At 42.0% G+C, this 16,246-nt stretch overlaps 1 protein-coding gene across 1 annotated transcript; it reads right to left on the bottom strand.

Moving 5' to 3' along the window:
• Positions 1-262: 262 nt before the first annotated feature.
• Positions 263-2,446, bottom strand: LOC121603572. Its single transcript, XM_041932491.1, has one exon. It carries the CDS (start codon positions 2,153-2,155, stop codon positions 674-676), a length of 1,482 nt encoding a protein of 493 aa, XP_041788425.1. The 5' UTR covers positions 2,156-2,446; the 3' UTR covers positions 263-673.
• Between the last annotated feature and the right edge of the window lie 13,800 nt (positions 2,447-16,246).

Here is a 16,246-nt window from a genome sequence, read left to right as displayed (position 1 = left end):
ACGTTTAGAATACGTACGTGTCATTGCTTTAACATTTGCACAAGTTGATTAGCAGCAAGCAACCCCATGGCAATCGAAGTAGATAAAAAAAATTCAATTGCCCTGCAACAAAATCGACCCTTATCAGCAAAGAAAGGGTGGTGGGACTTACGGCCCAAAGCCCTACCGGCAGCGTGTGAACGTGTGTGCGCAAGCTACGCGAATGACGCATGTGTGTTGATTCTTTCCGCTGGTAAAAACAATATTTTATACACATTAAGAATTTCAATTTTATATCTTTTTTATTTCAATTTTTACAGCGTTTTAATTTCTATCAGAGTAAAAAAAATCGTTTGCTTTAAGAGAATTCTACTACCATAGAATGCCGAACGGAGAGTAAACATTGAAATCAGCCATAATAATAATAATGATAATAATGTAAAGCGAAAAACGGGACAATTTTCCTTTGCAAGAAAATCGCTTTCGCTAAGGGTTGCAACCGCGTGCAGACAGAGTAGGCGGGCTAGTAAGGCTTCGGGGGATCGCTTCAGTAAGGCGCCTACTGAATGAAACGTAAGGAACGATGAATGGAAGATATTTACACAGAACCCCTCCCACTCATCCTGGGAAGGGGGACGAAGGGAACGAATGAGCGCTTTAGATACACACGCAGGCAATGCTCTTGGTGTGTCATTTAGTAGATGATCTGTGAAGACGAATGTGCACCAGAACCGTTGCCCGATGTAATTGCTTCCTCCAGGTTGGAGTCCAGTTTGCGATAGGCGGCTGTATGTTTGCGCCCCTTGCTGAACCCACCCCGCCCGTTACTCGTCCGTCGACCTTCGACGACCAGGGCCAGCAGCTTCGATTTGTTGTGATATGCGACGTAGAGCATGGCGCAGCTGAACATGGCAAACAGGAAGTAGGAGAAAAAGTTCGAATCCTTCTGCTCGTAAAATGGATCCGCACCTGGCACGATGTCACTCGCCTTTGAACTGTCCGTCAATTCGTCTGGTTTTGCTTTCTCTTGCAAATCCGGCTTACCCACTGGTTGAAACCCGTTAAGCTCCAAGTCGTCTCCGTTTTCGTTGACGTCTTCAGCAGAAGCGATGCCCTCAGATTCGTCCGAAGTTTCATACACCGGCGGAGTGCCACCTTTGGCATCCTGTTCGGCAGGCTGCTTGGGTTCGTCATCGAATGGAGCCACATCACCTGCGACAGCACCATCCAATCCACCTTGCTGTTGTTCTAGATCACCGTCGCTCTTCTCCGGTAGAACTGCTTTCTGGTGGGGCAACTGCACTGCGCTCGGCACTGATTCTTTATGTGCTTTTTCCGCCGTATTTAATGTAGCACCAGCATCGCCCATATCGCTGTCTTTTCCTTGTCCTGCCTGCTTGTTTGGCTTGGTAATGTCAGCGGGTGGCTGTTTTTGTATGACGGCGGATTTGGGGTGCTCTTCGGAAGCATCCTTTCTAACAGACTTGTCGAAGTCAGTGCCGGGAGTGATCGGGGCCTTGGCTTTCGCCTCGACAGCCGGTAGACTGTTTACTTTTGCTACAGCCGGAACTATTTTCGCAAAATCGGGGTGATGTTTTATTGCATCTGCTTTACTGTCATCTGGGATTAGCATTAACTGATGATGCTGCTGTTCGGTTTCCTCTTTGCCGATCGATTGCGGTATCAACTTATATCCTGCAAAGAGTGCTCGACAAACTTCTTCCAGCTCGTAGTCCTTGGTATAGCAAGACCTCACACAGGTGGGAATGCTTCCGAATGGTTCCAACGCCTTGGTCGAAAGACTTGGAGGCAAATTTTTGAGCGTTTTAGACAACTCGCTACAAAATTCATCCGCTTCAGATGGCGATAGCTTTCTTGCCAACTCCTGGGCGATGCTTTGTTCAATGTTGGGTACTTTGTACTTGTTCGCAACTCCCATCATGTCTTTGTACGCCAAGCAGCCGGCATCGTTGATAGATTTGCTGCAATAGGCTTGCAAATGTTGAAGTAGAGAATCCTGCCCCATGGTTTGACTCACGTTTAATGAACCTCCTTGCGGCGCTGCAGCATAGGCTGTCTGGGCTGCTGAGCTTATCGTTGGGTTTCCAACCAGTGGCGACGTTCCAACGATTGATATTAACCCGACTAGGGCTAGTAGTATTGCTTCGGTTGGCATTTTGTAGGATTTAAACACTTATAATAGAGGTGGTGGTGATGTATTTCGTTCAGCGAATGAACGTCACAAACGAGCACGACACAATAATAGCGAAATGGACGGAGATTATTGATCCTACACACTTGACTTCGTCGGCCGCTAGTGTTAGCTAGCACTTGACGATGGGATGCACACTCATTTGCGGTCGTGTATTAGTTCCTATTGCTTTTACGAAGGCTTAACAACAGACTAGCAAACCGGAGCTTTTCTGTTTTTCTTTGATGTAAAAAAAAGAGCGAACAACCCGAATGGAAATTTTGACAGCAAATGTCAAGCGAACAGATGACAGCTTCGCGTTTATGTTTATTTACGTTGCATAGCCCGTAGTTACACTACGTAAAAAAGCAGGGTTGGTATCGATGGAGTCATGTCTGTATCATGGCCATTCTACAGTGTAACCCTGAAGGATAAAGTTGTGATTAAGGCTGCGCTCTGGCACCAATCGAACACGACATCCGACTCGAACAAACCCATATAATCATATGGAGGTGCACTGTCAGACACAAACAAACAAACAAGACAAACATGTCAAATCCCATACATTTTTCATGTTCGATGTCGTGTTCGATTGGTGCTAGAGCGCCGGGTAACCCTAGTGACGATTTTGGCGAAAAGAAAACCAAAAACAGATACCAAGTGCAAGATAGTGGATAGAGAGTGGAAAAAGGGAAAAAAAGAAGAAAAAGAAATTCTAACTGAGGAATATAAATAAACACAAAAAAGGCGGTGGGAAGTAAGGTGGGATGGGGGTCCAGGACCCGGGAGGTGGTATTCCCCTCAATAACTATTTTGGCCTACTAGAAGACCAAAGCGAGCCCAGAAGGAAAATAGGGAAAAATCCGAGAAGACTAGCACTATCCAATGACACAGAAGAAGTAGAGGTCTTCATGCTGATGGAAACAGTCTCAAAAACACAAGACCTAAGCCGGATAAACCCGTTCCTAGCAGCAAAAGTGATGTATAACGCAATTGGCACAAAAGCACTATCGGTGAACAAATTGAAAGACGGAAAACTGCTCATCAAAGTAGCGAATCAGAAACAAGCTAACAAACTGGCAACAATAAAAAAATCTCTGATGGAAGAAACGAAACCACGGTAAAAACCTACGAACACCCCACCCTGAACTTAAGTAAGGGAGTGATCCGATGCCCAGACATTGAATATCTCACAGAGGAAGAACTGCTTGAGGGACTAAAGGAACAAAAAGTAGTAGAAGTAGTCATATGAAAAAGGAAAACTGAACAAACACAAAAAAACACCCGAACGGCAATCATAACCTTCAAAACGGGAAAGGTACCACGTGTAGTGGATTTCGGTGTTTTCCCTGTATAGGTGTAACTCTACGTCCCCAGGCCTATTCGATGCATAACGTGCATGAAACTGGGTCACACAAAAAAATGGTGCCAAAAAGAAAAAATATGCGCGAACTGTAGTGAAATTGATCACAAAGACCAATGCAAAAAAACACAATGCGTGTCATGCGGGGAAACCCACCACACTCTAAACAGGAACTGTCCGGTATTCGTTGATGAAATGGAGATCAGCAGAATAAAAACAGAGAATAAGGTAACGTATGGGGAAGCAAGATGTATTCGGAGACGCCAATGTCCTGGTATCCCAAGAGTCTACAATACAGAAACATCATACGCACAAAAAACAAAATCTCCTACGAATGAAACAAACACTACCACAATAGAAAAAGTGAGTACAAAAATCCAAACTCCGATAAAAAATAACACAAATAACACAGAAATCCGGGCAACTCACACCACAGAAAACACCACACCTAAAGAAAACAAAACCTACAACACAGAAATACAAAATACCAACTCACCTAACGAACAGTCAAACACCGTTAACGAAACATACACACCAACAAAATACACAGAAGAATCAGAATCGATGTAGATGGAATAAACGTAACACCAAAAACCCCCACAATGATTGTGGAGGAATACATCATAATGAACGCACAAGCAGGAAACACACCTGAATTCAATAATTACCAAATCATACCTAAAAACGACTAACCCATCCAACACCCCATAATTATCCTATTAACATTCACACTGCTACAAGGGAATGTACAAGGATTAAAAAATAACAAAGAAGAAATCAGAGAATTACTGATAAAAAAAACATAGATATAGCCTGTCTCCAAGAGACATGGTTGGATAAAAAAACACCTGAAACACTAAAAATCCAACACTACCAAGTGATCCCCGATAACAGGGAAGACGGCTATGGAGGAGTGGTGATACTAATACGTAACGGTATTAACGTAAAAAAATCCCAATAATACCTTCTAACCCCTACATACAAGCAACAGCGGTCCACACTATACAAACGGGATGGATATTTGCATCTGTGTACGTCAAACCAAAAACACCAAGTTCAGAGTTCGTAACGCTATTAACCCTTCTGTTTACAACCCTCAACAAATATCCAAAGGTTATAATAACGGGAGATTTCAACTCACACCATAGGGAATGGGGAATTCACTAGAATGATACGAAAGGTAACAACCTACTAAACATGATAACTAACTAATACTAACTTTACTGTGATCCATAACAACGAACATACATTTATGAACCCTAACCCTAATAAAACAAACACGGCTATCGACCTGACAATCACAAAAATAACAGTGGCACCAAATATAAAAAGAACAGTATCAGACATACAAATTGGCAACAGTGGACACAGAATAATCTACACACAAATAAACACAATCAAATGCCCCTCCATACCAAAGATTTATATATAATAGGAAAAAAATAGATAAGGAAATCACCCTACTACCGGGCAACGAAAGTACGGACATAAATAGCATTACCAAAGATATTAATAGGATAATCTTAAGTAATAGAAGTAAAACCACCTTAGAACCTAAGTCATGGTGGTCAGAAGAAATTAAAATGGCGTGGGAAAAAAAATGTGAATCTCGAAAAAATTTTAACCAAAGCAAAACGATAACAAACCAAATGGAGTACAAGAGAGATTCAGCCAAATTCAGATACTTAAGAAACCTAGCCAAAACAAAAAGAATAGAAGATAAACTGGAAATAATTAACACGCAAACAAGGATGGAGGATCTCTGGGACCTCATGGGATGCTTCAAAGTGAAACCCAGGAAAGAAAATAATATAGAAAAAGACAAAAAAATGGTAAACGAGTTTTTAAACATACACTTTGGCCCAACAACACAAAACAATACAATACGAACCCCTCACTTCATCAGTAACAAAATCCTACTGGACAAAAATAAATGGGATAACATACTCAAATCCAAAAAAAAACTCATCCCCAGGCATAGACAAAATATCATACAACACACTAAAAATACTAAACAACAATAACTCAACCGCAATCATAAACGACATCAACAGAATGTACCAAACAGGAAAAATAGAAAAAAAAAACTAAAAAAAAATAAAAATAATCGCCATCGAAAAACCTGGAAAAGACCATACCCTAGCTGAAAATTACAGACCTATAGCCTTACTCCCAACCATAACAAAAGTTGCAAACACAGCCGTACTACACAACCTAAACTATGTTATTGAAAAATATGACCAATTACCCAACACAACCTTTGGATTTAGAAAAAATCGTGCCACAACATCCGCTGTTGATTGGATTGTTAACACAATCAAGTACAACTTGAGGAAAAAAAATGCACACTGGAGTGATTTTTATTGATGTGAAAAACGCCTACAACAGTGTGAAAGTTGACATCCTCGAAGAGATCCTCACCAGAAAAATGATATCCAGAGAAGATATCAGATGGATTGTAGGATTCCTAAACAACAGATCGGTCGAAATCACATCTGAAGAGAAAAAGATCAGTAGGAGAATATCCATGGGACTCCCACAAGGTGACGTCCTTTCTCCCTTATTAATTAATATATATACAAGTGACTGCCATAGCTTAAATTAAAATAAGACTAAACTAATACAATATGCAGATGATTTTGCTATTATAGAAAGCGGAATCACTGCCTCAGCAACAATAACAAAACTCCAACGAACCCTAAACACACTGCAAGTAACACTCAATAGCCTCAACCTAAAAATAAACATAGCAAAAACCAAGATAATGCAATTTCCCCAAAAAACAACAAGAAGCAACATAAAAATAGAAGACACCTACATACAACAAGTAACATAACCAATTTCTAGGCATAGACATTGACAACAACCTAAAATTCCACCCACATATCGATAAGCAAACCCTAATAGCACAACAAAAACTAAACTTCATTAAAGCAGTATGCTCAACTCGCCAAAGCAATAGCACATACAACATTCAACACAAAAAATCTAAGAAACCACCAAAACACGCCACGCAGGAAATTTACCACCCAAGAAAAAACATACATCTTAAACAGAAACATATACGACAAAATAGCCCACTACGAATTTAATAACTCAAAAAATAGCCCATTCCAAACCACTATCAATCCGACCATCACATCTATTAACGACAACGACAACGACAACAACAACGAGTATCAATCTGCACCACTGAACTATACGCAATAGACACAGCCTTACAAATAGCAATAAGTAAAAATATAAAAAACTGCACAATATACATAGACAGCAAAGCGGCATGTATGATTTTAGAGACCGCCAGAGAAGAACTATATGTAGATGAAATAATACATAGGATATTATTTAACCTAGAACTAATACAATGCAAAATTCAATGGATACCGAGTCACGTGGGTATAATCGGCAATGAAAAAGCCGACAAACTAGCCAAGGAGGGTACAACACAACATGACACAATAAAGAACAAAATCAGATTAAGTGACGCCATATCAACATTTAATACAAAAGCCCAAAATGAAGCAAATGATTGGTACACAACAATGAGCTCAACAAAAGGAAAAAAATTCTTTAGGTACCAAACTACCCTAAACAAGAAAATGTGGCACTACAAATTAAAAATACCTCCAAGAGACATAAAGACACTAAACAGACTTATTGCAGGACACGACTACAGCAACTATTGGTTAAACAAAATGAAACTAATAGATAACGGCACATGCAACACATGCCACGAACCGGACACCGGAAAACACTGAGTATTTAAATGCCTAAAATACTCTGCAGAAAGAAATATCAATAAAAAAATTAATGAACCAAATTTCATCGCAGCATGGAAAAAAAGATACAAAAACCTTAAGGTTAATTATAGACTTTGTAAAGAATAACAGAATATCCATCTAAAAAAAAAATCAGGTAATCCTGTTTTTTTTTCTACTGAGCTTGATCAGATCGAAATGTCTATGGCATTCCATCTGTCGAACCTGGGGAACAGGAAGCTCCATTTCCTCAATCACAACATATAATGAGGGTATGAGAATATATGATGAAGGCCCAGGAAGCTGGATTCTCATACCGAACCGGGTAACAACCTCCCACAGCAGAGAAGAAGAAGAAGAATGTCTGTATCATCATGTCTGTATCGTCATATGCCAGGAACTGGATAAGATAACGGTCAAAGAATCGCGCGTTCGCGCATAAATTAGTTCTATAAATGCTCTATCTTTTAGAGCAATTATTAAGGCCGGGCTACATTGATCGTACTCCGTGGTGTAATTTTTATATTCACTAGCGCATCTGGCGGCGGCTGACCGAAGCATTTTGCCAAACAATTTGGAGCCGTTCCAGAAAATATGTTATTTTTCCATGTTTTTCACTTTAACTGGACTGAGAAAGCTTTGTAATTGATACATAAACATGTTGTGCAAGTATTTCAGCCATTTTCGCGTCAAAAAACGATGAAAAAACTACTTAATTTTGAGATCCGGCACGACCATTCCCTCGATGACCAAAAAAAGCTTCCACCAGCCGCCGCCAGATGCGCTAGTGAAAATCAAAATTACACTACGGAGTACGATCAATGTAGCCCGGCCTTTAAAGGCCGGGCTACATTGATCGTACTCCGTAGTGTAATTTTGATTTTCACTAGCGCATCTGGCGGCGGCTGACCGAAGCATTTTGCCAAACAATTTGGAGCCGCTCCAGAAAATACGTTATTTTTCCATGTTTTTTACTTTAACTGGACTGGAAAAGCTTTGTAATTGATAGATAAATATGTTGTACAAGTATTTCAGCAGTTTTCGCAACAAAAAACGATAGAAAAACTACTTAATTTTGAGATCCAACACGACCATTCCCCCGACGACCAAAAAAAGCTTCCACCAGCCGCCGCCAGATGCGCTACTGAAAATCAAAATTACACTATGGAGTACGATCAATGTAGCCCGGCCTTAAGGCCGGGCTACATTGATCGTACTCCGTAGTGTAATTTCGAGTTTCACTAGCGCATCTGGCGGCGACTGTCGGAAGCATTTAGCCAAACAATTTGGAGCCGCTTCAGAAAATACGTTATTTTTCCATGTTTTTTACTTTAACTCTGGACTGGAAAAGCTTTGTTATTGATAGATAAATATGTTGTGCAAGTATTTCAGCCATTTTCGCGTCAAAAAACGGTGAAAAAACAACTTAAATTTCTTATTTAACTTAAAGATCCGGCACGACCATTCCCTCGACGACCAAAAAAAGCTTCCTCTAGCCGCCGCCAGATGCGCTAGTGAAAATCAAAATTACACTACGGAGTACGATCAATGTAGCCTGGCCTTTATGACTGCAGGACTCCACACAGCATAACACGGAGCGCAACATAAAGGCCGGGGGACATTGTCCGTACTCGCAAGTGTAATTTCGATTTTCACTAGCGCATCTGGCGGCGACTGGTGGAAGCTTTTTTTGGTCATCGAGGGAATGGTCGTGCCGGATCTCAAATTTAAGCAGTTTTTGCATCGTTTTTTCTCGTGAAAATGAATGCAATGCGTGCAGGACATGTGCATCTACCTTTTCCAAAACTTTTCTTGTACGATTTAAGTAAAAAACATGGAAAATTCACGTATTTTCTGGAGCGGCTCCAAATTGTTTGTAAAAATGCTTCGGTCAGCCGCCGCCAGGTGCGCTAGTGAAAATCAAAATTACACCAGAGAGTACGATCAATGTAGCCCGACCTTAACAACTGACAGCTGCCAAACGCTTCACAAAAAGCTTGGGAAAGGAGGTAAAGCGTTTCATAAACTGTCGGTAATCACAGTAGGTTGGTAGCATTTCAACGAGAAATGAGCGGCCTATTAAGGATATTCAAAACATGGTACCGGGAATAAAGCGTTTTCTGAAGCGTTTGGCAGCTGTCAGTTGTTATATTGCGCTCCGTGTTATGCTGTGTGGAGTCCTGCGGTGAGATATGTGAGTTCTGACCACTATCTGTCTGAACTCATTGGTTGAACTTCGATTCCCTGCCAACTATTGAATATATGTGTTATGGGCCAACCTGATGGGTCCGTAGATCGCTACCGAGGACACTCATCGGGCGTAGATCGAAGTGTGTGTGCGATCTATCGGGAGGTCAGCGAACGCGCCCTCGGCACGATGCGTGAGTGCCGATCGGGGAGAAAGATATGGCGCGCGCTTGAGAAAGGTCGTGGAACAAAGTGGTAGCAAATCGTTTACGAGTTATTAATAATAAACAGGGCTTTCCAATCACATCGTTTTGAAGGAAGTAACGCGTTAAGGCCGGGCTACATTGATCGTACTCACAAGCGTAATTTTGATTTTCACTAGCGCATCTGGCGGCGGCTGACCGAAGCATTTTGCCAAACAATTTGGAGCCGCTCCAGAAAATACGTTATTTTTCCATGTTTTTTACTTAAATCGGAGGAGAAAAGTTTTGTAAAACGTAGATACACATGTTTTGCACGCATTGCATCCATTTTTGCAATGGAAAACGATGGAAAAACTACTTAATTTTGAGATCCGGCATGACTATTTCCTCGATGACCAAAAAAAGCTTCCACCAGCCGCCGCCAGATGCGCTAGTGAAAATCAAATTTACGCTTGCGAGTACGATCAATGTAGCCCGGCCTTAAACAATATGCTTTTAAGTTGACACGTTTTTTCATACAAAAAAAATGAAATTTTTCTCGGCAGACCATGAGATTTTTCTGAAATTTTCAAAAACCGGTTTTCCCATACAAACGCATGCTTTTTAATTGAACTGTCAGACAACTATCGAGCGTTCAACTAAAAAGCATGCCAACTAAAAGCGTTCAACTATTGAATTCTGACTGTATTCGGTGTCTGCATGAGATCAAAACTAGCAATTGGCTCAAAGTCTCTATAAAAATAAAGGAAAAAAAACTAGCAATGATCTACAAACCCCAGGTCACTAGAACACACCGATTCATCATTGACCTGCTAAAGGATGATGAAGTGTATGTGTGCTACGCTCAGACTCTAGAGGCGGCACTTCCATCAAAGGATGAAACCTCTACTGCACCAATGGAGGAGGTATGGCCTAAAATTCGCCTTGCCGTTGGAAAGCTCAGCCACCAGCAGTCTGGACGCTAGAATGAGATCACGATCACGAACATCAGACTGATTTGATACGGAGTGTCAGCTACTCGCTGACCAAAAGAACTTTGGCTCTCAATCCAGCTTGGATCATTCTACCCCAGGCAATGTGGAGCAGTATAGGGTTGCCAGGAATAGGCTTGTTTCGGTCTTCAGGAGGAAGAAGAGAGCGCATGAGGATTGTACTTCTGAGGACCTTGAGGAGCTCCACCGGTCTGGTGACACCCGAAAGCTCTATGAGCTTGTTAACCAGGAACATAGGTCCAGTGAGCCTGCCATAGACATGTGCCAGAATAGGGATGCTAGATTGCTCGCCAGCTCTGGCGAGGTGGTTGGAAGGTGAAGGCTGCACTTCGAGGAGTTCCTAAATGGGGACATCATGAATAGGAGAATGGATGCAGCAGTACCACTGGCGGCGACTGGGCACGATTATGATTACCCGGTTCCATCTCTTTACGGAGTCGTGCAAGTTATACGGAAGCTTAAAATTAACCGAGCTGCGGGTGACGATTACCTCTCTGGCGAGCTCTTCCAGCACGGAGGGGAGCTCAAATGCTTCATATGGTGATATGCCAAGTTTGGGAGATGGAAGAACTGCCCCAGGATTCGAATGAATACTCCTACACATTCACTTGTTATCGGTGGTGTTTACTTGCCTCCGGATCTCTCCAACGATACAAACACCGTGAATAACCTTTGTCCCACTCTTCGATGTGGGAGAGAGAAATATGCTGATGAATTACTTATTCTCATGGGAGATTTTAACCAAGCACAGCTCGCGTGGAGATTATCTCAAGATGGCGCGGTAATTTTGGATACTTCAGTTTCCCGATTATCCAATTCATGTTCAGCTCTTCTTGATGAATTCAATTTTGCCCGATTGTATCAACTAAACAGCTTTAGAGTCAGAGGTCAAATTTGACATATTTAACACAAGTAATTAACAATAAATATGTATCATCAATTTTCCAAGTTCTCCTAGCACCCTACATTAGAAAATTCGTTATTTAAAAAGGAAAGCTCAAAAGCCACAAATCCACTAAACGACCACTAAACGGGTTCCCCAAATAGCCAGCTCGTACTTTATAGCTGATTTGGGACTGTTTAATGAAAATTCGTTCCGATGTCGTACTTTTTGACTGATTAAGAGATAGACGGTACTTTGCGGAACTATGGAGCTATTTAACAGGCACATGGTACTCTCACGAACCTTGTAGCTGATTAGCCTGATGTGTATGGTTCACGATGGAACTTGAAGGCTTGTTAAGAAAGCGTACCGAACTTGGTGGAACTTTATAGCTTTTTAATGCATGACATCGGTACGAGATGGCCCTTGTCAAAGTGTCAAAGACTGGTGCCGTCAATCATCTCGTTGCTGCTGCCCAAGCTAGTTAATTGAAGGAGGAATATTGAGTGAAGTGATTGTGATTGTACAGTAAATTGTGTTACATTTTGTATAATTCATGAATATTAAGGATTTAAAAATATACACATGTACACAAACTAAACAAATCCTGTTGTTTATTTCATCGATGACGCTTGCTTGAAAATAAAACACAAAGAAAAATAATCCCCGGCACCGTAGCATAGGGAAGCTGCTTAAGCGCTGTTTGAAAGACCCACCTAGAACTTTGATGCTGTTTAAGTACTGCAAAAGGCTTAAGCAATTCTGGCTATTTGGGTCTAAACGACTCAAGCTCTCTACCTAAACGGAACATAGAAAGACTTCGTTTAGAAGACGGTGAACGACTCATGCATTTTAACAATAGCAAAAAGCTGGTGGCGCCTTCATCTGTTTGTGGGATACCCAACCAGTGGAGCTTCCTCGCCTGGAGGAGAGCTTTCTCATATCCTCTGTACTGTTGTATGGTTTCGCATTGAAGTTATGCATCGTTAGAACTATGCTAGGCATGCTAAAGATCGCTGCTTGAATTCGCCTTTTGCAGTAGATCTACTTCTTTGGCACAACAACCGCTGGCGGTCAAGGCCTGCCAGTACCCACTAATGAAGTGGGCTTGGCTTTCAGTGACTTATTGTTACCATAGCAGGATAGTCAGTCCTACGTATGGGGGCACGGTCTATTCGGGACTTGAACGCATGACGGGCATGCTGTTAAGTCGTACGAGTTGACGACTGTACCATCAGACCGGCCCAGTAGATAGTTTGCAGTGGATAAACAGCATCAAAGTTCCAGGTGGGTCTTTTAAATAGCGCCTAAACAGCTTTCTTATGCCACGGTGCCAGGGTTTATTTTTCTTGGCGCCTTGCTTGAAAATAAAATGCAATCAATGAAATAAACAACACGATTTGTGTTTTGTTATGTACAAGTTTATTTTAAAACTCTAAAAGTTCTTGAATTTCACATAATATTACATGGTTTACTAAAATATCACAATCACTTCACTCAATATTCCTTCTTCAATTAACTTATCTAATTTGTACAGCAGCAATGGGATGATTGACGGCGTCTGTCTTTAACACTTTGACAAGACTCGCCTTGTACCGATGTCATGCATTGAAAAGCTATAAAGTTCCACCAAGTTCGGTACACATTCTTAACAAGCCTTAAAGTTCTATCATGAACCCTCCACATAGTGCTAATCAGCCGCAAAGTTCCAAAGAGTACCGTGTGTTTGTTGAAAAGCTTTATGGTTCCACCAAGTACCGTTTCATCTCTTAATCTCTCACAAAGTTCGACATTGGACCGATTTTTCGTTAAACAGCCCCAAATCAGCTATGGAGTTCAAGCTGGCTATTTGGGTTTAAATACTAAACTCCAATGTAATCCACTAGCACTGAAGCAAATGAGATTTGAGTAATGGTCGTTGGTGTTGATACCCATGTATCTGATCCACACGACCATTCATATAGATTTTTGCTCGGAAAGTTAGAAGGCTATATAGGTCATGATTAGATGAGGGACTTGTCGAAATAAAATGTATTTTTAGTATTTCATTTCTAAGTTTAAATTCCGTCAAATTGACGGGATCCGTAAGTCTACTGTTAAATACAAACCAGTTGAAAGGTGTTAAAATATCAAACGCGACAGCTTTGATAGCTTCCGATAGCTATCATAAAAGGCGAAAGAATACATATTTCACCCATCCTGATAATGGAGGGTGAACATAGTGAAATTACTATGATCTGGATTATTGATACGGTTAGAAAGCAAATAAAGGTTTAAGGGCGGTGATAACGCTTGTTCGCATGCGATTTTATCGGACGGCTTGTCATTTTTTTATATAGAATTTGACAGATAACGTCGAACGACGAAATCGCACGTCCGACGCTAACTGTCAAATCCCATATAAATCTCGTCCGATAAAATCGCATCCGATCAGCGTTGCCACCGCCCTAAATCGAAACTTTCCCGGCTGCAATGAGTTCTCTTCGAAATATTTCAAAATTTTAATTTAAAGAGAACAGATAGCTTGCCACCATTCTAATTTGTTTATATACAGGTGTCCCCCGAGATACGACTGTATTTGGGACCGAAAAAATGTCCCAAAGCAAGGCGTAAGTTGAAATAGTCTTATGTCGAACATAGTTCTGTCGATCTATGAATATAAAGTTTATAACCGAAATTGAAGAGTCGGATTCCTATGAAATCGTGTATTTTATTTAAAATAATGTACGATAATGTGTAAACGGCTTTTGGGGGAAAATTAATACGATATAGATATTCAAGACCGGGGAGTTGTGGAATCTGTGTTTGTAACGGTTATCAGCACAGAAATTCAATGACAACTTTAAACTGTCAAAATGAAAATCGTCGTATAATCCGAACAATCCGTCATTTGATCAGTCGAATATGGTTACCGCGGACGGACGGACGGACATAAAAACTTAACACAGAATCGTCACAGTATTGTTGCATTCCGTTACTGCGACGACCACTCGATTATACAGGCAGACCAAGGTGGTATGTATAATGAGGTGTAGTTATAGCGCTTTTAGCGATCCCCCCCCCCCCCCTGGGCTCCGATTTTGACAGATGGTTTTCCGCATGTATATGTATTGATGGATTGTTTGCGTTTTGAATGGTCAATATTTGGTGGAGATCAATTTGGGTGAATATTTTAGTTTATTAGAACACAGCCCGTGATTTAAAATGGAAATTTTCCTTCGAGAACTTGAAGCGTTCGCCAAACGCGGAAAACTAACTGTCAGTTTTCTACGTCGATTCTTCTTCCACCTAGCTGTCAAAACGGGCTTATAACTTGACCTGATATCTTTGCGGTCCTTGAGGCAGACTCAATTGTACAGAATAATAGCATGAGATTCGCAAGTGATTTCTCTTCTTCTTCATCTATGAGCGAGGTTGTATACTCCTATGCCTTCAGTCTCTCTTTCGGGAGGTTGAGACATAATCAGAGTCATACCCACTCTGGCTAAAAACTAGCCTTAAGCTGTGCTTAGAGATCTGAAGTACGGTATCGTACACTTCCTATGATCTCCAACCGCAGCTTAACTTTTAACCTGACAGGCTCTGTCATATGGTTTGTACTTTCGGGTTTGTTCATGTCTCATCTTCAACTTCTGTCGTCATCCCCCAGGAGCGGCTCCCACGCCACAATACTACCGCCAACACCCCCGACCCACCACACGACTCCCAGGCCGAGCACAGGCAGCCTCGTAGGAGGACGCACCCCCCGAGCACCACCCCGCAAAAGAACCGTATCCTGCATGACCGACGGGGCGCGCCCGACCATACGCTGGTAGTCCTAGAACTCTCCACCCCCACCGCACGGTGGCACCGTGCACCCAGCGCCAATCAGTCTGAACCTCTACCGAGCCCACGCGCGACGGCACCGCACCCACCGTGGCAGCGACACCAGCCCCGCAGGGTCCCGGTATCCCCGCCCACCGGGCACCGTTACCATCGCACGCGCCGCAACGACCCTGCGTTGGTCCCGACAACAAGGCGCCGAGCGCTCGATCCCCCCCCCCCCCCCCCCCGCGGCCGGACCAAAGAGCCCCGGCCCCAACGCACCGCCGCACGCAATCCCATCCGCCAAGACACAGGCCTCCGCGGGGTCCACCCAGGAACGTGCCTGTCCCCCCAGAAACCGCCCATGCACACCCGAGAAACGCGCCGACAGGCGGCATCGCAGCGACAGCACCGCCGCCCGAGAAAACCGCTTCCCGTGGGGAGCTATGTTTTATTCGTCCTTGTAGTTTGACCTATTAATATCCACTGTTTTAATTTCCTTTTTTTTAGATTTCTATTTCATTATCTTTCATGAATTTCAATATTTTTTTTATTTCCATACCTGCTTTGTCTTTCCATTTTTCTTTTAATTTTTCGAAGGAGATCTCTTTTCTATTATTTTCATATTTTTTGCACTTGAAAATTATGTGTCGTCCTGTATCTGGTTCTTGGCATATTTGACAGTCTCCTATTTCTTTTATTCTCATTTTGTTGAGCCAAAATGGTGAAAGATCGTAACCTGTCAGAATTCTGTTTGTCACTCTGACCTCTTTTGGTGACAGTTCTGTGTCTCTCTCCCATGCCGTTAATGGGAATTCCGGTTCGAATTCCAGGATTTTTTTTCCTTTATGGTTGCTCTCCTTTTCGTACCAGTGTTGTGTTTCTT

The sequence above is a fragment of the Anopheles merus genome, chromosome 2R (genome assembly GCF_017562075.2).
Source record: "Anopheles merus strain MAF chromosome 2R, AmerM5.1, whole genome shotgun sequence".
Taxonomy (NCBI): domain Eukaryota; kingdom Metazoa; phylum Arthropoda; class Insecta; order Diptera; family Culicidae; genus Anopheles; species Anopheles merus.
This window is presented reverse-complemented; position numbering and strand designations above follow the sequence as displayed.

Bases quoted from the DNA above. Each gene is read 5' to 3' on its own strand.
- LOC121603572 (XM_041932491.1), bottom strand. From the start codon at position 2,155: ATGCCAACCGAAGCAATACTACTAGCCCTAGTCGGGTTAATATCAATC.